Raw genomic sequence first — 23,483 nt, 5'->3', positions numbered from 1 at the left:
AACAAATGTAACTGGAAGCAAAGTAATATTCCAATAAATTGGTTTCATTTATTTAAATTGTCTGGTCTCAAATGTTTATAACACCAATATTTGTATGTACTCTGTTCTTTTGTTTCTTTTTCAACCACTACGAATTCGCTTTGCTACTGTAGCCAACAGAAGCGTTTCTTATCCATGCGACCGTGAGTAAAAAAAAATCAGAAAAAAAAAACTTTCGAAAATTTTCTTCTTAGTAATTTCGTTTATATTCACACATCGCAAAACAATATATAAAATACATTTCCGATGCATTATCGGAGAAATAATCATTTATCTTCATTGCGTAATATTGCAAATTTTATATCTCGTTGTTGTAATGATTGCTAATCCGAGCTGCATTAATTATGTATGTAGTTTTGAGAATTCATATTTGTTTTGCATTTTTTTTTTTAATATATTATTCCTCGAATGTTGATGAGTGTGTTTGTTGGTTCATGTTAACATTTCTTCATATTTTTAGTTTCAAGTGTTTTTGTTTTCTGTATAGATTTTGCTTCAGTAAGTGCATTGTTGTTGGTAATTAATAATATATCACAAACAAGTTTAAAATACAGATGTATGTATTTGTTTTAACAGCAGATTTACAGAAATAATCACGTTTCTTTGGCTATACCATTGGCAAACATTAATGCCGTGGCCTAATACCTAAGCGGCAGAAGTAATTCTATGCATTGCTCTAAACAACTACAGTACAGGGCCTTATTTACAAGACTTGACCATTTATTTGTTTGTTATTTAATTCTAATATTTCAAGTCAAAATAAGCATAATTTATTATCCTACTAAACCATACATAAATGGATTTCTAAAACTATAAAAATTTGAAAAAAAATAAGTTAAATTTGTATCTAAATTTCACTTTTTAATTAGAATCTTAACAAAAATTCTCAGTATGCAGTTTTATTGCCCCATAAATTTTGATAAAATGAAATGTTAGTTTGAAATGGCTGAAGAATTGCGTTGATTTTTGACAATTTTATTTTTTGTTAGCAGTTTGTGCATTTGCTTCTCGAAACTTTTTTATTTAAAAGAAAACACCTAACGCCGTCAACGAAAAAAATTGTAAAAAATCAACGCGATTTTTAAGTCACGTAAGATTTACACTTTTCTAGACCAAAATTTAATGCTCTATGAAACTGCATATTCGGCAGATTTCTTAAAATTCTTATTAAAAAATGTATTAAAAAAGTTTATTAATTGTATTTGTGTGGTTTTTGCAAGTTAAAGAGTTTCCTTAATTTCCATATTTCCATAAAAATACCATTAAAATTAATTAGGAAGTAAATAAATTGCCAAAACTTGTAAATAAATCGTAGTGCTATAGTTATTAAACGCAGTGTATCTCAAAGTTATTTTCAGCCCGTATGTAGAAGCTATCAATGTGTCTTTGAAAATGTTCGAAGTACTAAAATTTGTTCATTTTATTATTTAGCACTAACGTGCCTACGTACTATAGACCATTAAGGATTCAGAAGTTACTATAGAAATTTTATTGCTACTTAATTTCTGAGAGAAGGCGCACTAAACTGTAAATACTTGACTATTGCAGCTGCTTATTTTAGTTGGCTTGGGCAGATCTAAATTTACCAAACTGTTTGAATTTATTAAAGCTAAAAAATTCTCGCGGAAAACAGGGCTTCTCATCTAAAGAGTTGGCGACTAAAAGCCACTTAAAATGACCAAGAACTGGATAATCGAAACTTTATATAAACGTTTTTCATAATGGATTACATTTAAGTGGCAATGATGAGGATAAAAGATCCCACTTGTTGATCAGTTAATCTATTTTCAGGTCATACTCAGTGATAAGAATATATCGATATTCTGTTGACGTTTAGTAGAAAAAAACTCCCTCAATTCCAGTTACTTAATTTCTACCCGATTCTAGGTGTATTTCAAGATATTTCCCTCAATTTCTTCCATACCCGTCATACGGACCGAGTTGTTAAAAACGTCGCCGAATTGATAAATTTGGCTCGCGACTATAATAACTTATGCAGTGGTGTCGGCATCCTCTTAGTGTGGGGGTATCAATAACTTTTTAAAATATTAATAAAATATTTTCGGGTCAGTGCTGCCGGGACTTGCTTTGATACTAACATTCCTTTAATTTATTGAAATTCAGCAAAACTTTAGCAAAAAAACCAGAAAATAATAAACATTTTACAGATCTCGGTATACTTTTAAGGTTTTATATGCCTCACTTTTAAATGCTACCATTTCTTTTAATGATGTTTTATAAATAGTCTCGAATTTCGGGATTTGTTTTGAGAGTAAATTTTTATGAGTTTACTTAAATTCAGCAAAACCTGAGTAAAAATAAATAAAAATAAAATTTTTGTCGGGATCCCGACATAGGAGTACTATTGCGGTTTCATATATCTCACTTTCCAATGCACTCGATAATTCTTCTTAGGTGTGAGGGTATTACTAACTTGAGAAAGTTTGAATTTCTTTTGATGACATTTTATAAATAGTGCCGAGTTTTCGGTATTATAATATAGGGATTTATTTCGATACTAAATTTCCCTGAGTTTACTTAAATTAGAAAAAAAACTTCAGTAAAAATAAATAAAAATAAAAATTATCGCTATCCTAGCGCCCTCAATTCAATAATTTTATAAGTCTTATTTCTTTTACATATTCTTATTTACTCGTATGTAAATAAACTATGTATAATTTACTTTATGGTGCCTTTAGTTTTTTTAGCTTTCTGGATATTTCTCAGAATGATCGTTTTAGTTACTTCTAGCATGAAGGATGCCCGCATAGATTTACAATATCGTTTCTACTAATACATATCTCCTTAGGCATACTAAGCATGTAGGACAGTTTCAGAATACCGCCATAATATTATGAACGCTATCAATAACAGTTTATGTTAGCATACATCGATTAGAAATAAGTTACTTCGGTGAACGAATGTGGGGGAAGTTTTTGTAGTCCTAAGAGTTTCCGAGATTCGTAAACGTACTTCGGACGTAAGTCTTTGTGTGGCAAATTGTCAGTGCATACTCAACAGAAATGTCAAAAAAATGTGTTGACAAATGACAGTTGCTTGCAGATATTATTATTATTGCCACTAACAAGGCTTACAAATACAATTATAAGCCTAGTTAGGAAAACTATGGCTGCTATGGCTGCTATGGCCTTCAGCTTACTGAAAGATATATTTTTCAAAAGTTCTAATTGTCTAAAAGAAAACGATTTATATCTCTTACTGTCATTTGTCAATTTAGCTTTGCGTCTTGAAATAAATAAAAAAATATAATAAATGCAAAGCGGAACAATTTTTCTTCGAATTCATCAATCAGTCATTTTGAAACACTCCCTCTGTGCGAAGGCAATTAGCCCAACCTAACAAAATTTGAAACTCCACTTTTGTTTTGGAAATTTGTACTTAGAGGTGCATACATACATACATATTTATTAGGGTGCATCACTCTCCATACAACAACAAAAAGCAACGTTACTGTGTTACATGCGAATTTTAAAATCTGTTACATTAAGACTTTTACCAAAATATAATATTTCGAAAAAGTATTAATATATAATTTGAATGAATAGACGAATTTGAAAGTACTTTCAAAAATCTCATTAATTTGATTTGATAAAATTTTAAAGAATTTTATCCATACCTTTCAAGGTTCAACTCTTCAGCAAAATGAGGTGATTTTTTGGAAAATATAATTTTATTTATAAAAAACCCGCAACTTTTTTTTGTGAGCCACCCTAACGTAGATATATGTATGTATGTGCATTATTAATAGTTATAAAAAGTATGAATACATGTTTTACAAATTTTCCATTGCATTACATACATATAACTGTATAATCGCACGTGCGGCATAATGCAGGTAGAACTCTGATTAACATCTTTACTCGCCTATTACCACCTTCATTCAGATACTCATTAGATAAATTAGTCAAATTATTGTGTGGTGCTTTGCACCAATTGCTGCAAGTTTTCATTAGTGCTAGTCATGCCTAAAAAAACAAGCATACACACATCCATACATGCATTCATACATACCCACATTCACCATACGATTGGTATGTGTGAGTAGTAGTACATATGGCCATTACGATAAGTAGCTTCGTCTCATGGTAGTTAAGTACTTATGCAAAAATGATCTATGAATACATGCTCTTGGGCATATCTCTTCTAGTCTCTGCTCAAGCATAAACACTTTGTTATGCCTATAGGCAATGTATTGAGTTACTCGTTTCCATGTTCGTTTTTACAGTAGCTGTTTAGATTTTATTGCTAATTACTACATACAAACATTTTTAGAAATTTTATTGGTTCTATGCATAAATATTATATTTATTGTACAATCTGCACCCGTTTCGGCATCAACATGCGCTTGTAGGTGTGCATGCGTTACACACACAAGCTCCTTGCTAATGTGCCAACGGGACTAACAGCATTTCACTTTGCTAGCTTGCGACACTAAGTTATTAACTAATGCCCGATAAATATAAGTACATTTAGTTATCTGCAATTTGCTAATTCATATATTGATTTGAAAATTCTTCTATTCTGCCAAAAAAATAAAACGAAATAGTCATCGCGAGCAGGAGCAACGCAACGCCGAAGATGTGCTCTTTGATATGTTCTACAATGAAGAGACGGGTCTCATTTCGATGGGCAAATTTTTGGCCGCACTCAAGACGACCGGCATCAGGCGCAGCGACCCACGTATACGTGAATTGATGGAAAACCTGAAGAAGGTGCACAAATTGTCTAACTATGAAACTGGTTCGTCCGCCGAAACTCAAAACCTGAATCGTGAAACTTTCAAGGCGTAAGTACCTATAAAAAATGACATTTTTGCAATCAATAGAAATGTGTTTGTTCGCGTTCAATCAATAAAATTTATCTCTTTCATTCTCTTCTTTTTTATGCCAATTGTGTAGTGTCGTTGCCCAAAACATCGTTTTGATTGCCAAAGCTTTTCGTCAACAATTCATCATTCCTGATTTTGTGAGCTTCGTTAAGGATGTCGAAGATATATACTGGAAGTGTAAGACGAATACCGATGGCAATGTAGCCGATTATATACCTCAATTAGCGCGCCACAGCTCCGATTCATGGGGTGTGAGCATCTGTACGATCGATGGTCAGCGTTACTCTATTGGCGATGTGGAAATACCGTTCACTTTGCAGAGTTGCAGGTAAATTTCTCTGTCTGTGCAAAATGTCAACAAAACAACAAAAAGAAAGCGTTTATCACTAATTGTATGCTAACAAACTCACGTGATGTTCATTGCCGTTCATACCTACATACCAACTGCTGTAATTCAACAAGCGGTCGTCATTATTGCGCATCGGAACAGGTTTGCCTTAGAGTGGCCGGCACTTCTCTGCACTAGACGTTGGAAAGCGCTCATTGCGCTCGCCACATATGTATACCTACGTACACACTCATAATTACTCTCTTGCCAATGTTCCCTGAATTAATTACACTTCTTTCAGAGCATTAATCGCTGTTCGCTGCTCGCCTTGGCGTGAGCTTGTGAGCAATGCCAGAGTCCCAGTCGAAAACTCGATGCACATTACCTTTGTCTTAACAACAACGGTTTTCGTTGTAACTACTACTCGTATATCTAAACGCGTCTCAAGCCCGAACAAACTCCATTTGATCGGCGTAAAGTGAAAAATGTTTGTGACACTGGTTTGAAGACTCTCGTGATTCCCCACTACCTTTATTGCCGTCGTCGTCATCGTCGTTGCATCACCTATCTCACCTTCGACTACTACTTCACCCATTTTGTGTTGTTTGTTTGTTTTTTGCTTTGCAAAAAAAACCTAAATGTAAAGGTTCGTAATTGTTTCAATCGATTTAAATCACTGCACAAATTGTAATTACAGCAAGCCGTTGACGTACGCCATTGCTTTGGAGAAGCTGGGACCGAAGGTGGTGCACTCGTATGTAGGCCAAGAGCCAAGTGGTCGCAATTTCAACGAATTGGTGTTGGATCACAATAGTAAGTTTGAAAAACAATTACATAATAGTAGCTGCAATGTTTGCATAGTGGCGAAATTACTTATAAATGTGAAATGTTATACAAATTTATTTCATTGATTTGTTTTTGTTTATTTCACTTCAGACAAGCCACACAACCCTATGATCAATGCAGGCGCCATTCTGACCTGTTCACTGCTGCAGGCGTTAATCAAGCCAGATATGACGGCGGCTGAAAAGTTTGACTATACATTGCAGTGGTTCAAGCGCTTGTCAGGCGGTGAGAATATTAGTTTCAATAATGCAGTGTTCCTGTCGGAGCGTGAAGCAGCAGATCGTAATTATGCTTTGGGCTTTTATATGCGCGAAAATAAATGCTATCCAAAGCGTACGAATCTCAAAGAGGTGATGGACTTTTACTTCCAGGTGAGTCAGGAAAATAATTTAACAAAGTACTTAAACATATATGTATGTACTATATATAAGAATTAATTCAGTGCCTTATATTACATTGTGTAACAGTACTTTGCACACATAAAACAATCGATATGTGCGCGACGCTTTAACTCAATGGCAGTAAATCTGCGTTTTTAGTTGCTCAGAATTTTTCTTCAAACAACAACAATTATTCAAACTCTATAAAATTGTATGACTTAGACATGAATCTTGACATTCTTCCTTTATTTGATATCGAGTTGTCTAGAACTAGCAACATTTTTTTTAATTTTAGGTTCGAACTGAAACTTTGCGCTCCTTTAAACAAAAAATGGGGATGGTGAAAAATTGAAAATGCAGATTTACTACCATTGAGTTATAGTATCGCGCACACATCGATTTTCTCAATAGGATTGAGATTAGGATTCCGAGTTTGTTTCACAAATTATACAAAAAGGTTTGAAGGTGCAAATCATTAAGTTAGTTTAGCCAGGTGGCTTGTCTAAGACACGATGCTCGGTAGCCCTAAGCACCATTTTGATACCTGCACTTGATGTCCAAGCCCTCGCTAAGTTGCTTAAACAACTTGCCTCTTTTTAAGAAGGTCTCTAGTCCCTCTAGTGAGGCATTTTGTAAATTTCCCAGATCTTCAAAGAAATAATCGCCAATATATTCGGCACGGCTTCTTTGAAGTGCAGGAGATGCACAGAGGAGGTGTTGTACCGACTCAATTTCTTCTTCATCTCCAAGGAAGCAATAGCTTTCAATATTTTCCAGTTCTTTTAATGAAATTTTAAAACTAGTCCCATATTTATTTCTGTTTTAAATTTGCCTGAGCTTTTCTAAAATCAGCAAAACTTTAGTAAAAATAACAAGAAATATTAATATTTTTCGTTATTCCGGAATGCTGGTAACTTCACCATGCCAATGCATTCAATAGTTCTTCTTAGGTGCGAGAGTATCAGTAACTTTCAAATGTTCCTATTTCCTTTAATGACGTTTTGAACTAGTCGCGAATTTTCGGGGTTGCCATACCGGGATTTAATCCGGTTTAAAATTCGCCTGAGCTTATCTAAATTCAGCAAAACTTCAGTAAAAATAAAAACAAAATTTAAATTTTCGTGGTCCCGGCGCGTCAACAACTCTTATTAGGTGCGAGGGTATCAATAACTTTCAAATTTTTGTATTTATTTCAATTATATTTTATATTTTGTCCCGAATTTTCGGGATTACTATATCGGGATTTATTCTAGCAATAAATTTTACCCGAGTTCTGCAAATTTCAGTACAAAAAAATAAATAATTTCGGGATCCCGACATTCTACATAGTATGGTTTCATACATTCCATTTCACAATATATTCAGCATGTGTATGAGGCGGCCGCCGTAGCCAAATGGTTGGTGCGCGACTACCATGCGAAACTCACAAAGAGAACGTAGGTTCGAGTCTCGGTGAAACACCAAAAATAAGAAAAAACATTTTTCTAATAATAAAATTATCCGTTCGGAGTCGGCTTGAAACTGTAGGCCCCTCCATTTGTGGAACTACATCAAGACGCACACCACAAATAGGAGGAGGAGCTCGGCCCAACACCCAAATAGGGTGTACGCGCCAATTTTTATTATTATTATTATAATACGAGGAATTTACCCTATACCTATGGTCATACTCCAAAGGGTTTTGCTTTTTTAGTCTCCTTTTGATAAGTTATAACTGCAAGTATTATTAAGAGAAAATTAATAGAATTGATTTCGCATAAATTAAAACCTACAAAGGACTACTTATATACCTTAAAAATTCAATACCTCTTCACTAACTTTGCGTCTACCATCACTAATCCAAATTTTCTTTTTTTTTCTCTCCCCACATAGTGCTGCTCCATGGAGACAACCTGTGAAGCCATGTCCGTCATTGCCGCAACACTGGCGAACGGTGGCATTTGCCCTACCACAGAAGAGAAAATTTTACGTCCCGAAGTGGTGCGCGATGTACTCTCCATAATGCATTCGTGCGGCACCTATGACTATTCCGGTCAATTCGCCTTCAAAGTGGGACTACCCGCCAAATCTGGTGTATCCGGTGGCATGATGTTAGTGATTCCCAATGTGATGGGCATTTTCACATGGTCACCGCCACTCGACAAGCTCGGCAATAGTGTGCGTGGTGTGCAATTCTGTGAGGAGTTGGTGAGCGTCTTCAATTTCCATCGCTATGACAATCTAAAGCATGCGTCGGATAAGAAGGATCCGCGCAAGCATCGTTACGAGACCAAAGGACTGTCAATTGTTAATCTGCTATTCTCGGCGGCCAGTGGTGATGTGACAGCATTACGGCGTCATCGCCTCTCCGGCATGGATATCACGCTGGCCGACTACGATGGCAGAACGGCGCTACATTTAGCCGCCTCCGAAGGTCATTTGGACTGTGTGAAGTTTTTGTTGGAGCACTGTCAGGTGCCACATAATCCAAAAGATCGTTGGGGTAATTTACCTATAGATGAAGCGGAAAACTTCGGCCATTTCGGTATAGTTGAGTACTTGAAGGAATGGGCAGAGAAGGTTGAAGCAGCGGAAGCACACACACCAGAGGCGATTGTTAAGAATACCGAGGCGGATGAGGTGAGTTTGAAGAGCTGTTATGGACATGGAAATATTAATATGGGAAAAGAGTTGAATTTGCATACTTTTTAAAATTTATTTTCTACAAATTTTGCATATATTTACGTATGTAGAGCATTTGACTTGAATGTTTTTTTATTGCTTGTAGGAAATTGTTACCTCCAATCATAGCACAAGCTCTGAATACGATCGCAGCGCCACTGCTAGTCCAATACCTTCGGATACGAGCAGCACCAGCGGTATTGGTGATAATACCAAACCCGGTTTATAAACTCACCACGCCATGCATGACGCCTACTGTCATCACACAACAGACATACACGCCCATCAACACACATCACGCATGCCACAGGCAATGACTTAAACGATTCATGGAGAATCTCCCACATTTCGCCATATACCAAAAAACAAAAAATTAAAAAAAAAATTAAAAAAACTCATTCGCTTAACGCAACGCACTCCCGAGTTTCGGAAGATGCAGCAGCTCTTCGCTTCGATATGCATATTAACATAATACTATACATACATACATATGTACTAGTGTACGACTTGATTTCATTTATTTACAAAATTATTTATAGTTTAGTGCTGTAGCAGTAATTTTAGATACTAGAGGTCTCATACCTAGTGAAACTTTTTTTTTTAAATACTTAAGCAGATGCTGTGCAATGAACGACTATGTACATACTTATGTATGTACGTAGTGCTCGTGCAGTGCAGGTGCTGCCAAACATATGGATATTTACTTAAGTACTATATATACGTATTTTTTGTCTGTTTATTTGAATATACTCGATGTTAGCGGGTGAAATGTGTTAAAGAGTCGAATACTGAGCCAAATCCATTAGATTTGACTAGAATTAGTGTTGGCGCTCAGGAGTAGAGTGGAAATTTTTGCATAGATCAATGAAAGCGTTGAAATGTAATTTTTCGACAACTTAATGGCAATGAGTTTTTTGAAGGCTAAACAAACGAGTTGTTCATGTAAGCGATTTTATGTGAATTTTTTCACTCGATGACGGACTGGGCGCTGTGACAGACTGTCTGAATGCATTATAAAATGTATTAGTGAAAACCCGGCTATTGTTTCCTATAAATTGTAGTTGAGAAAAAAATATAGTTGTGAAAAAAGAAAAAAAAATTAAAATTTGTTCAATTATGTGACTCTAAACAGGGTCTAAAAACAGGTTTAATGCAGGCATAAACTCGATTCATTACCGCGCAATCCGGCTGTCATAAAATGAAAACTATGATATTTTGGTTAAGCACATAATTGAACAATAAAATTAATAAAAAAATAAGGATAATGAAGCAGATTTATCGAAAACGGTACTTAAATTTGCGTTTGAAAACCTACACAAACATATGACAAAAAATGACAATAATATTTGACTTGCAGCATTTTACCCAAAGTAAAATGTGAAAAAATACTATTACACTATGCAACATAATTTATTTCACTGATAAGAGTTAAGGTAAATTCGATAAAATGTGCGATGCTTAACTCGAACGTCAGGTCTAGGAAATTTTGTATAATTTCCTAGCTTTACTAAACAAAATCTGAAGCAAATACCAATACATACAGAAAAATAACTATTACACTATGCAACATATTTTTTTTAATGATAAGAGTTTAATTAAATTCGATAAAATTTGCGTGATTTAACCCGAAATTCTGGTCTTGAAAATTTTGTATAATTTCCTAAATTTGCTAAACGAAATGTGAAGCAAATACATACAGAACTATTACACTATGCAACATAATTTTTATCACTGATAAGAGTTCAATTAAATTCGATGAAATTTGCGAAGTTTAACACGAACGCCTGGCATAGGAAATTTCGTATTATTTCCCAATTAAAAAAAAAAATAGTTTGAAAGAAAATTAGCCTTCAAGTTTCTCAATTCTTAGAGAGTAAACAAAATGCCACTGGAATTTGTGAGTGAATTGAATACAAAGTACTTATTTTAGTACTAAGTTATAGAGTAAAAAATTTCTTCAAAAGCGCATTGAAATTCTTATTTTTTTTATTATTATTATTATTTTATTTTTGTAGTGCTGAATATTCAGCATTAAATTTAATAGCGAGCGTCAATGGACATAAAGCTTTGATTTAATTGTAACTTTATATATTTGACTGCACCAGCGTATAAAGTGAGCTTTCATTGGCTTCGAGCAGTGAAAGCTCATGAAAATCTAGTACGCGTAACAATTTTGTTTCGTTAGCGGATTTTTTCTACATATTGAGCTTTTTCACCAGGCTTTTTCACTCCTTTAATCCAATCTTTCCCAACATAATTTCGTGATATAAAATTTTTGAGGCTGAACTCGTTATCAGCACTTGGCAAGCTATCGAAAATATCCAATAAAAAACAAAAAAAAACGAAAAATATTGTTGCATGGTCCATATTAACAAAGCTTTGCTAGTAAGGCCTTCCGCAAAATCTGATCGCACAACTTGTTTTACAACATTTAAATTATTGAAAACTTTCTTTTTACCTTACAGTCAAAATAATTGGAAATGAATGAAATTACTGATTGCAATTACAAGCCAGTTTAAAAGAAATTGCGCATTCGTCAATTACGTACATAGATTCAATAAATGTCCAAGTATAAAAATCTCTACAATTCATCGAAAAATGTACTTATTGCACTTTGTATTCATAATAATGTTTTGCAATGAATTCAGTTTGTATACTTTTAGACGTAAGTTTTTTAAATCATCAAATCACAAAAGTCAAAAACCTTAAATATTTAATTTTTTAGCAACTACCATATTTTAGCTGTGATTAGTTTGTTCTGTTCTGGTAGACTTCAATAACATTCGACTTCTATGTAGAAAATAGTGACTTACTTACATTTATGTATTTATTTTATGCATACACATTTTATATAGAACAAAAATTATTTTCATTAATTTTGTCCCTGTTTCTGATATTGTAATCAATAATGTTGTGGCATTTACTTAAACAGAAAAAATAAAAATAAATAATTACTTTGTACTCGTTTACACAAATATTGTTAGAAATCATTCATTTATGCAAATTTCAAAATATGAATCACTTACCGAAATACCTACCTAATGGCCCTTTAAAATATACTTATATATAAAGAGATAATTACAAAAGTACATACCTATAAAAGTTTTATGAAAAAGTTTGCAGTTTGTAACTGTTTTTTCGAGATTTTATTGTCGTTTATGAAAGTTTATAGCGATTGCTGATGTGGTCTCCGGCTGTATTTGGCTGTTTGCATAAGTAATAAAAAATATATTTCTATGTAGAACTATATAAATGTACTGTACTTATGCTTTGAATATCACTCAAAATATTTACAAATATATATTAAATAAAATACTTACAGTGTAAAATGCACATACTACAGTGACAAAATAAAGTGTATCTCTTTTTCCAATGGATTCATAATCATAACAAATATCTTCATAAAATTAAAAATGATTTTTTTCTGCCAACCCATTTCTTGAAACCCATTTCGATTGGGTTTGCGATATGATGTAACCGATGTGTTATTATTATTTGTATGAGGCTATTTAACACTGCGACTTCAACGGTTTATTGTGACCAACGTACTTCTCTCCTTCTGCGGAGACACCCTGCCCGCGACTACTTTCTGCATTACTTCGGGAAGGCCCAGAACGGCATCCATAAAGGACCAATGCTATTCACTGGATCCACTATATTTGTAGCCAGCTTTCATGCTATAGGCTCGCCTTCTTGTGCCCCTATCGAGGTCCATCTTTTTTCAAGCACCTTGCGGATTACGTTGGTCGGCGCGATGCCTCGAATCTTCTCCCTCAGAGCAACACCATTTTTATATTTTCCAGTATGCCGTAATCAGGACCTTATTGGTTTCGATCTTGATGAACTTTCTCGTGGTATATGAGGCCTTTCGAGCCAAGCCACCTTCCTCTCCTGCCGGATTTTAGTCGCTTCTTACGACAGGGCATGCATTCTTTTACCCGACTCGCTGGGAGACGACAGATATGTTTGGTCTTCTATAATTGCAAAATGTTTTTTTCTTATGAGATACTATCAATAAAATGTTGACCATCTGTGGCTTATCACTAGCAAAATACGCAATACAAACAGGTAAGAGAGGATAAATACCAACCGGATCGAGATTTATACACCTGCAAACATTTTTATAAAATTTAATTTAGACTGCTGTTTATTTTTAAAATTAAACAAACAAAAAGGTGGACAATACAGGATCAAATGGAGATTTAGTCTGAACGCATAAAATGTAGACGAGGTTTTATCCGATCTCAATAATATTTATATCGGATTTAAATGAGGTGGTGTACCAAGTTTGACGAGTTTTATTAAATGGGTGTGGCCCCCAACATGAGATAAGAGCAAAAATAAATAATTGGCGCGCACATTTCTGTTAGGTGCTTGGCTGAGCTCCGTTTCCTATTTGTGGTATGCGTCTTTATATTGTTCTATGAGATAGGTTTAACAAAAATACCATACAAAACGGCCAACGGGGATTCGTTACTGGCTACTCATTTATGTGATATCAGTTTAGTTGGGAATTATAAGCGCATCTCAAGTCAAAATATTTCATTTTTGTTAAACGGAAAATATCGAATATTTATTAGTATATTTGCCTCCGTCTTGATGAAATTGGTCATCTTTTTTATGAGGTTTAAAGATGCGTGATCGGTCACTCCGAAATTATCTAATCCTTTAGCTGTAAACTGAATTGAGCTCGACTTTTTGGGTTTGAAATAACAGTTAATTAAGAACCACCTGTACTCTAATTAATCTCATTATTTTCCTGACTTTTGTGATCTAAGTTTCCTTTTCAAAGTAGAGGTTATGACTTGATCTTGCTGCTTTTCGGGTAATTTCTTCAACAATTTAACCAAATTTTCAGAACTATTTCATACATGGCGACGAATGGTACAGTGATGTTAAATACCTCTGGCTATTTTTTGAAAGCACTTAGTACACATTTTCATTTTTACTGTGGATTTGTCTGCATTTTTTTTTTCTCTCGGAAGTGGCGAATCTGGTGCTATGGCATGGATACCGTTTGTAGAATCAATTACAAAAGATTGATGGTGCACGTTTCCTCTTCCTTTCTTCAGTTTAGGGTAATTGTTGGACCGGCCTGTTCGACATATACGAGGGCGGTTAAATAAGTACCCGTATTTGATGACAGAGGGAGTTTTTGAAGGCAGTTGGTGGTGCTTCAAATTAAGGCAAAGACAGTCCCATCTGCCGGAAAGGTCATGGCGACGATTTTTTGGGATTCGAACGGCGTCATCCTTATTGGGTTTTTAGAAAAAGGAAGAACGATTACTGGACAATAATACAGAGAGTTACCGCTTTCACAAAAAAATCAAGGAGATAATAGTTTACCACAATAGCGCACCAGTATTATCATCCGGAGTTGTCGCCCCCAAATTGCATTGATTGCGTTGTGATTTGCTGCCACGCCCCCTACGACTTTTTCTTGTTCCCTAACGTGAAGAAATGGCTCTCGGGGAAAAAATTAGTTCAAACGAGGAAGTCATCGCTGAGACAGAGAGGTATTTAGTAGAGTTCGATAAATTCTATTTTTGGGAGGGGTTAAAAAAATGGCTGGAGTGTTGGGAGAAATTTATCTTTCTAAAAGGTGACTATGTTGAAAAAAAAAAAAAAAAAATTTAAATGGTGTTTTCAATTCTAACTCGGGTACTTATTAAACCCCCTAATATAGTAATTATAGATATGAGAATTTGTTCGAGTTTGTTTTCCTAGAAGAATTTGTTCGTAGTTTGGCATAGTCTGTACAGGTCTATTAAAAAATTTCTTTTCATGGTCAAGAGAAGTTAGTCGACATGATCTACGTATACCCAATGGAAATTGGGAATTTGTAGTACAGAAATTTGTATTGATAAGCTCCTTAATTATATTTTCAAGATTGTCAGTAGTAATAAATTGCGATTTTTGTTGCAAAACTTAATTTTTTTGCCATGTGAAGCGCACACGTTTAATCTATTCGCTTCGTGATCTCATTTATGCGTAACGGTGACTCATTGTCTGATGCTGCATTTGCTCATTAAATTTAAACAATAATAATAAAATGGGTAAATATATCGTCTCTTATGATAAAAGAAGTAATGATAAGCGTAAACTATTATTATTCTTTCAAAATTCTGTCAATATAAATTATTTTCAATTTTGAAATTTTCGAAGTGGAATTTCAAACTGAACTGATTTCACTTATAGGAGTAGCGAGTAACAAATCTCCGTTGGCCGTTTAGTATGACATATATGTCAAACCCATCTCATGTTCAAGTCCACCGTGTCATATTCTAATTTTTGGGTTTAATATTTGCAACAAACTTAAGTAATTTTGCTTCATTTATACCAGAGGCTTTACATATAAGATAGATTTATATATAAATATATGTTTACATCATCGGTCGCACAGTCGGACAGACATGACTAAATTGACTCTTCTAATTATTATCCCGATTTTAAGTATATCTGTATGCGACTAGAACCAAGTTGTCGATTGTACTTTAAATATGGGTTTACCATAATTTGAAAACGAAATCGTTTCTTTGGTCAAAGTACTGTGACAAAATGATCCTATTCTTACAGCTTCAACAATACGAACACTAATACGGAAGAAAAACCGTCTCAGATATTTCTTAAAGTTTATTCTTCCATCACTCAAAATGTTTTGTCTAGGCAGAAGGAGCCGACTCCAATTTATTGCCATCAGTAGAATGTTTTTCTCAAAGCTTTTTTAATATAATAAATAATAACGTTAATGGCTTCTCAACATTGTCTGAGGACGTCACTCAATCGACCGCGGCGTGAGCGCTGACCGTATTTTACTGATTTTCTACCATTCCAGAATAGACAGTACCACGTATAGATTTTGGATTTTAGTGGCAGGAGTCTCGTATATCTGAATTCTTTCTGTAGGTGCCCTTTTTTTAGATCAAAAAACAAAACAAACATGATCTATGCGACATGAGAGCGGTCCGCGTATCTTGTATAGGCTGCGTGGAAGCAGGGTAGCCTCTGGGTTTATTATTATTGAATTCGCAAGTAGTGCTGCCATACAATAGTGCCCGGGCTGGAAACTTCTTCGAAAACCCAATCTGCCATTCGCAGGTGTCCCTCCATTTATAACGGGTGATTTTTTAGCTATTATCTTTTTAAACAGTTGGTTTAAACAGCTGACGCACGTTTCGTGTTTTGTTTCACTGTAAAACATCTTCAGTTTGGTCTATAATTTAACCATGAATCGTCTTACAAACGAACAACGCTTGCAAATCATTGAAATAATAAAAATGCGTGTTCTGTTAAGAAAGTTTATCAATTTTATGGTCAGTTTAATCGACCCACTGAAGCGGCTATTCGAGCTATTGTGATTAAATTTAGAACCAAATTTACATTATTGGACATCAAACCACCAACACGCTTACGTAGAGAGCGAACTGAAGAAAATATCGCAGCTGTATCGACCAGTGTTAATGATGACCATCAATTATCGATTCGTCACCGTTCGCAGCAATTGGGCCTCTGTTACTCAACAACGTGGAAAATTTTGCGAAAGGATTTAGGTGTGAAACCTTTCAAAATATAGCTGGTGCAAGAATTGGAGCTGAACGACCTACCGCAACGCAGAATTTTTGGTGAATGGGCGTTTGGAAAGTTGGCCGAAGATCCACTTTTTTATCGAAAAATTGTGTTTAGCGTCGAAGCAGAATTGTCGATTCTGGAGTGAAGATCAGCCAGAAGAATTGCAAGAGCTACCAATGTATCCACAACAGGGCACAGTTTGGTGCGGTTTATGGGCTGGAGGTATCATTGGACCGTACTTTTTCAAAGATGCTGCGAATCGTAACGTAGCTGTGAATGGTGAGCGCTACCGTTAAATGATATCCAACTTTTTTTGCCCAAAATGCAAGAACTTGACTTGCATGACATGTGGTTTCAGCAAGACGGTGCCACATGACACACAGCATGCGTAACAATGGACTTGTTGAGAGGCGAGTTCGGTGAATATTTTATTTCACGTTCGGGACCTGTCAATTGGCCACCCAGATCGTGCGATATAACGCCTTTAGATTATTTTTTGTGGGGCTATGTTAAAGCTCATGTCTATTCAGACAAGCCTGCTTCAATTAACGCATTGGAAGACAACATTAAAGCATTTATATGTGAGATACCGGCCGAAACATTGGAAGGAGTATGCCAAAATTGGACTAAGCGGATGGACCATTTGAAGCGCAGTCGCGGTCAACATTTGCATGAAATAATCTTCAAACATTCAATTATATGGACTGCACTATCGATTTAAATAAAAATTGCATGCATTTTTCTGAATTTTACCTTTAGAACAACAGCAAGCGGCTCACCACGGTTTGGATGAGGAGTTCGGTAAAACAACCAAGTAGTACGTCAAAAAAATTGTCAAAAATCAACGAGAATATTTAGACACTTGAAATTTTCAATTCACTAGTATTAAATGGGCTATAAAAATGCATACCCAGAATTTTTCTGACAGCTTTGAATAAGAAGTGAGAAATTATGTGTGTTTTTTCGAAATTTGTTACATTTTTGGGAGTTGTGTGCAAAGTTTAGAAATTTGGGTTATTTAGTTTTTCTTGTAAATGCACTATACTTATATAAAAACATAAAAAAATTACTACAAAAAAGGTAAAACTGTGTAATTCGACAGGCTCATATTCTTTTGAACACAGGTGGGTATGTATTAGTAGTGCTTAGTGCAAAAAATGTCTTCCTTTTTCTCTCCAATTTCTCTATTCCGCAAATTCGTTGAGCACCCATCGTATATAACTCCATCATTAAGAAAATCGCTGTAACAAAATATTTACGCTTCTCTTGATGTTAACATTTTTCTCTGTACCCTTTTCATAAGCGTGTAATTTTTTACCGTGTTGTATTAAGCAAGAAAAACTATCTAAGTCAGAAACCACTAAAAAGCACCGTTTGCTTTTGTCTATAGAAAAGCCTACGATAGCAAGAAACTCTGTAAATGAAGTGCTATTTTAAATCTGAAATGCTGTTAAAGTAGCAGAGTCTGTCACAGCGATGCGAACAATTTGAGTGAGGTAATGATAAAAGAATTCATGATTCGCGTGTGTTGTTGCTGATTAGAGAATTAAAGGTATGGTGCAGCGGGTTATTGCACATACATACATACATACATAAATAAGAAAGCCAATAATATATTAAAAGCAAAAATGTTGCTGTTGCTCAACGCACACCTCACCAACTACCATGGCGTCAATATGAACTTCTAACTTCCGCTTTGCTGTACATTAACATAAATTGCCACTGTTATCAATGCTTTTGCTGTTGCTGCTACATAATTGTACAGCTACAGATACAGATCTAAAGCACAAGCAGGTAGCGAACGTTCATACGAATGGACGAATGGCCGAATGAACGCTTCAGTCGAAGGAAAACAATTGTGGTGCGCGTTTCATGGTGGCGGAAAAATTCCAGAGCGAACGTTGGTGACGAAAACGAAGTGTCTATTCGAATGTTTGTTTGTGCGTGTATGGTAACGTTGGTCGCATTTCAAAATTTTCGGAATTAAATTAAAATTCCTTTGCATTCCAACACACGGTTGGGCATACCCATTGCGATTGCTGGTGATCAGTTGTTTTTCGGTGTATTTTATTCCGTGCGTGGAGTTTGCAAAAACAAAAGAAAAAGTTTTACTAAAGCCACTGCAGCGTTGCGCTTAATTTGATGCTACCAGTGAAGTGAAAAGTTAATTACGCCGCACAGGACTCAAAACATAAAGTACATGCAGCAAATATAGAGAGCAAACGCTGCACTAAAGATACGCTTGGGATAGGTCCATGCAGTGCCTAGTTGCAGTTTGTGTTTTGTTGTAGTATACACACGCAGCTTCCGAAAGCAACACAAGCAAGCAAGCCAGCAGTGGGAGTAGCGACTGCAGGCGCGCGCAAAACTTCGTAAAGTTAGCAAATTTGAGGCCACAGCACTAACAGTTCACTAGAGCAGTCGTTCTGTTTGCTTGGTTTGGAGGCATTTGGTGGCGCGTCCGTTTCCGGTGTACTCACTACTCACTTTGCGGCTATTGATGCTGTTTGTAGCAAATATTTATACATACAAACATACATGCATACACGCATATGTGCTTTTTTGTGTGGTGAGCAGTGAGCAAGCGTTGGCATTAAAGTGGGCGTGTCGTGGCAATTAAATAGATACCTAGTATTTAGGTACGTGACAATATACTGGTAAAAAAATTTTCGTGAAAAATATTAACATTTTTTTTTAATATAACCAAAAAACTGAGTAACCTAAAAACTGAGTACTTTGCAATATCGCACGAAATCTCTTTTAATGCATAAAAACAAGTTTTAGCAGTGAATTCCGAAAAGAGTGTGCTCCAACGCCCAAAAGCCTGCTACAGTTACGCTCCTAATTACTCCGAAAAAGGGAGTTATCTTTTTGTGCTCTATTCATATACAAACACACACACATATACACAGGTATTTGTGTTTGTAGGTGCTTCCGCTAGTGTATCATTGTATGTATGTGCGTGTGCTACTCCTTTAGCTCAATTCACAGCAGTCTTCGAGTGCTTTTCTATACAATAACAAGTCATAACTAGTTGGCGGGAATTCCAATAAACGCACAAAATCATTTCCAAGCAAAGAAAAGTGAAAAACCGTGGAAGTAAAAAATTAAACCTATCGAGCATCAGTAACATACTAGCCTGACCAACTGTTTTCAGTGACGACTACAAATAGGCACCAGTCACTCACTCATCGGCATCATCCAGTCATTCACTTCACGCGCAGCCATTTCCCACCCATCCATCTATCAATAGCAGCTTTTCAATAGCAGATATCATCACACGTCATAACGTTTTAACTCAGGCGTGCAGTAACAGCAACAGCAACAGCAACAGCAGGAACATCGGCGAAGCATTTGCATGTAAGTGTGATTTTTTCTTTGATGCTCAACAACTACTTTATATATAGTTTTTTTGTTGTCCAAAACTTCTCTCCCTCTGTCAGCAAATTTAATTCAATTGTGATGCTGAGGCCTTAATGTGTAAATATGTATGTGTGAGCGAGTATAATGTTTTTGTTTAATGCCGTGCCGTTGCATATTGAAGCAAATAACAATTTCATACTCAAGTGTGTGTGTGGGATTTCAATATTGTCATTCTAATAAATACCTACACTGATATTTCTATTTAGCCTTGGAAGCGGAAGTACAAGGGCCTTTATTTGCTGCACATCGCCATCAAATTATTTTTGGAATATCAAAGAAGACTTCCTAAGGAGAAATCATTAAAGTAAAAGTGGAGAAGAAATAAAAAATTAAGAAGTGAAAAATTAGTATTTCTTTGTATGTGTGGAAAAATATTACCAATTAAGACTGACAGATTGACGTTTCAAATGTAATTAAAGAAGAAGTGTGAAGGAGAGGTGTGCTTGGGGTTTATATCAATAAATAGTTTTGGCGTCTGCAATATAAAAAGAGTGGTAAAGTGAGCCTGTATTTTTAAGGTCTCAGTATTTTCAATATATGCAGAATCAGATTTTTTTTATTGATTCTATCGGTCAGATAGCACAGGTCTACAAAATTATTTTTTCTTCATATAAGACTGATTCTCGAGCTATTTTTGTACGCTGAATATGAGTACGGGCTCCAAAAGTGTCTTTCACGGCATGGCTTTGAGCAAATGATGATTATAACTGCATAATTTTTGATTTTGCGTTAGAAGTTGCCATTTTAGTTTGAAAAATTTACATGTTATTTTATTCGAAACACCATTTTATCAAAATTTTTCGCTTTTAATTTGCAGATATGGTTACCGTAGTATAAGATTCAAGTTTTCATTTGAGTATAAGTGGAAGCCTCCAGCCAGAGAAGTTTTGAGAAAAGTAGGTGTAGAAACAAACATGACACGTTTTTATGGGCTCTTACCCCGATTTTTTCTAAATCATGACTTGCTGCGCATCCCTTATCATAAAAAAATGCAGACTTCTGTAGTCGGTGTAAAATTTTCTTTCTAGATTTTTGACAAGGTATTGAATACGTATAACTTTCACATATTCGAAAGGATACGATTTATGTGTCTATTAAATAGCGAGACTGATGCTGTAGAACATATATTTATATAATATATAGCTGATAGTAACCTCCTAATAAACCTCATAAATTCCTTTTCCGTATAATTTGTTCTTCTCCAAGTCTGATACGTTCGTTGCTTATTCTTTCACGGAGTTCGGCACGAACGCAAAGGTAATAGTGCTAATTAATATTTTGACCGCCAGGTTTAGTTTTAATAGTTTAATGTGACGCTCTATTGTTACATTTGCCTTTTTTCCGCTGAAACAAATAAAAACAAGCAATTCTAATGCGAACGAATGCAATGGCTATACTATATTTTTTACAAGAACGAGAAGTATTGCTTGAATCAAGTGTTTTGAACTATACAGCTGGCGGCAACTGTCAAACCGGATGCCTGTTGTTATTGAGTGTGGAGACAGTAAACCCCAGCAAGGCCACTCCCCGACAAAAAAAAAAAAAAAAAAAAACTAAAAATAAAAACATTTGACAAATAAATTTTATATAAAATTTTACACTGAAACCAAATATGTATGACAAGCGCATATTAATTATTTTTCAAAATTTTGGTTTTTGACCTTTAAAAAAGGTAATACCACAAAATTGTCAATGTACTTATTGAACAACCAATAAGTTTTGCGGGCGTTACTACTAGCCAACTTTTTTTTTTTTGTTATGTTGATACAGTCTTCATATGAATGTACGTGAAGTTTCATTTCAATCCGTCAATTCGTTCTTTGATTACAACCCATTTAATATCGACGTGCCACAGTATTTTCTACAATGGAAAAAGCAAGTATCGTGCGGTGTTTGAATTTTTATTTTTGGAAGGTTTAAAGGTAAAGAAAATTTATGAACGAATGTTGATAGTGTATAAGGACTTTTCGCCATCAATTAGCACAATAGTAACATGGGTTGTTGCATTTAAACGTGATCGTACAAGCCTTGAAGACAATCTACGTCAAGGACGTCCAAAAACCATAACAGCAACAACACCAGAAATTTAAGAAAAAATACATGATATCGTATTGGAAATCGTCGAGTGACTGAAAAAGATTTATTAGAAGCCCTAAGCATCTCATTGGGTTTCAGAAAGCTGTGTGCACAATGGATGTCGCAATCCCTAACAATGGAACAAAAACACATTCGAATATGACGTTTTCAGCATCATTCAGAGCGTTTTTGAAAGGATAAAGTGGATTTTGCTCATCGATTCATCACTATGGATAAAATTTGGGTCTATCGCCATGATCCTAAAACAAAATAAGAGGCTTAAGAGTACTGTGAACATGGTTCTTTGGCTCCGAAGCGTGTTCGTGTCCATAAATTGGCCAAGAAGGTATTAGCTTTTGTTATAGAGAATAAACTAGGTTTTCCAGGAAAGTAAGTACATAATATGCACATCGGCTGAGAAATGCCAGGGTATGGTGGATCAAAATTTAATATTTAATGGAAAATTTTACTATGTTAAGGTATTGACTACTTCTCTTCTTTTTTAATGCTCATTATTTTTATTCAAAAACATGGCTCATTTCACAAATTATGGTTTCTAATCCGAGATTCTAGGAAGAGCAATTCCAATGTTTATTAAATTTTAGTGTAACAAAGTGCAAGTTCAAAGTTGCTGAAAATTCCCATTAATTGTTTATAATTTTTCCCGTTTAAATTTTCTTCATATAACGAGTGCACGATCCTTTTGTTTATATGAAGAAAAGGAGCAACATCGTAACGGGAAAAAATTCTAAAAAATTGAGTTCTAATTACAAAGTTTGAAACTATCTAATGAGGTTTGCAGATTTTTTCAAATTTTTACACAAAAATTGGAAAATGGCATTACTCAATTATACAAACATAAAAAGGGAGGGAAGATATGCGAAATCGTTGAAAAGAATAATAAAATAAAAGCAAAGATTTTTAAAATTGAATAGCCGTACTTTATTTTAAAGCTCAAAAACCTGAAATTTTTGAAATATCTCGAAATCAGTGCTATTTTTATGATATGCGACATGCGGTCGCGGTAGCCGAATGGGTTGGTGCGTGACTATCATTCGGGAGTGCGTAAGTTCAAATCTCCGTGCATGAAACACCAAAGTAATAGAAAGCTTTTCTAATAGCGGTCTCCCCTTGAGAGGCAATGATAAGCCTCCGAGTGTATTTCTGCCGAGAAAAAATACTTCATTAAAAACATTTGCCGTTCGAAGTCTGCTTAAAACTGTAGGTCCCTCCAGTTGTGGAACAACATCAAGGCATACGACACAAATAAGAGGAGGAGCTCGACCAAAAACCCAAAAAGGGTGTAAGCGCC

The 23,483-nt window shown here is 35.2% G+C and overlaps 2 protein-coding genes across 4 annotated transcripts in view; both read left to right on the top strand.

Annotated features, from left to right (window-relative positions):
* Positions 1-12,458, top strand: part of LOC128868750 (glutaminase liver isoform, mitochondrial) — an 87,190-nt gene extending 74,732 nt beyond the window's left edge. For 2 of the 3 annotated variants that reach the window (XM_054111210.1, XM_054111211.1), the window contains 6 exons: positions 4,607-4,846; positions 4,959-5,216; positions 5,914-6,029; positions 6,153-6,433; positions 8,315-9,061; positions 9,210-12,458. In XM_054111210.1, coding sequence (XP_053967185.1) covers positions 4,607-4,846; positions 4,959-5,216; positions 5,914-6,029; positions 6,153-6,433; positions 8,315-9,061; positions 9,210-9,332 — 1,765 coding nt within the window. In that variant the 3' untranslated portion in view covers positions 9,333-12,458. Of the gene's footprint in view, positions 1-152; positions 183-4,606; positions 4,847-4,958; positions 5,217-5,913; positions 6,030-6,152; positions 6,434-8,314; positions 9,062-9,209 lie in introns of all 3 variants that reach the window. The other variant, XM_054111209.1, reaches the window with a different exon arrangement.
* A 5,979-nt stretch (positions 12,459-18,437) lies between these two features.
* Positions 18,438-23,483, top strand: part of LOC128866060 (uncharacterized) — a 108,414-nt gene continuing 103,368 nt past the window's right edge. Inside the window, exons 1-2 of the mRNA XM_054106546.1 lie at positions 18,438-18,623; positions 19,652-20,032. The gene's annotated coding sequence lies outside the window, so the exon portion shown is untranslated. The remainder of the gene's footprint in view (positions 18,624-19,651; positions 20,033-23,483) is intronic.

The sequence above is a fragment of the Anastrepha ludens genome, chromosome 6 (assembly GCF_028408465.1).
Source record: "Anastrepha ludens isolate Willacy chromosome 6, idAnaLude1.1, whole genome shotgun sequence".
In the NCBI taxonomy this organism is placed as follows: domain Eukaryota; kingdom Metazoa; phylum Arthropoda; class Insecta; order Diptera; family Tephritidae; genus Anastrepha; species Anastrepha ludens.
Note: the sequence above shows the minus strand (reverse complement) of the source record. Positions and strands in the feature narration are given on the sequence as shown.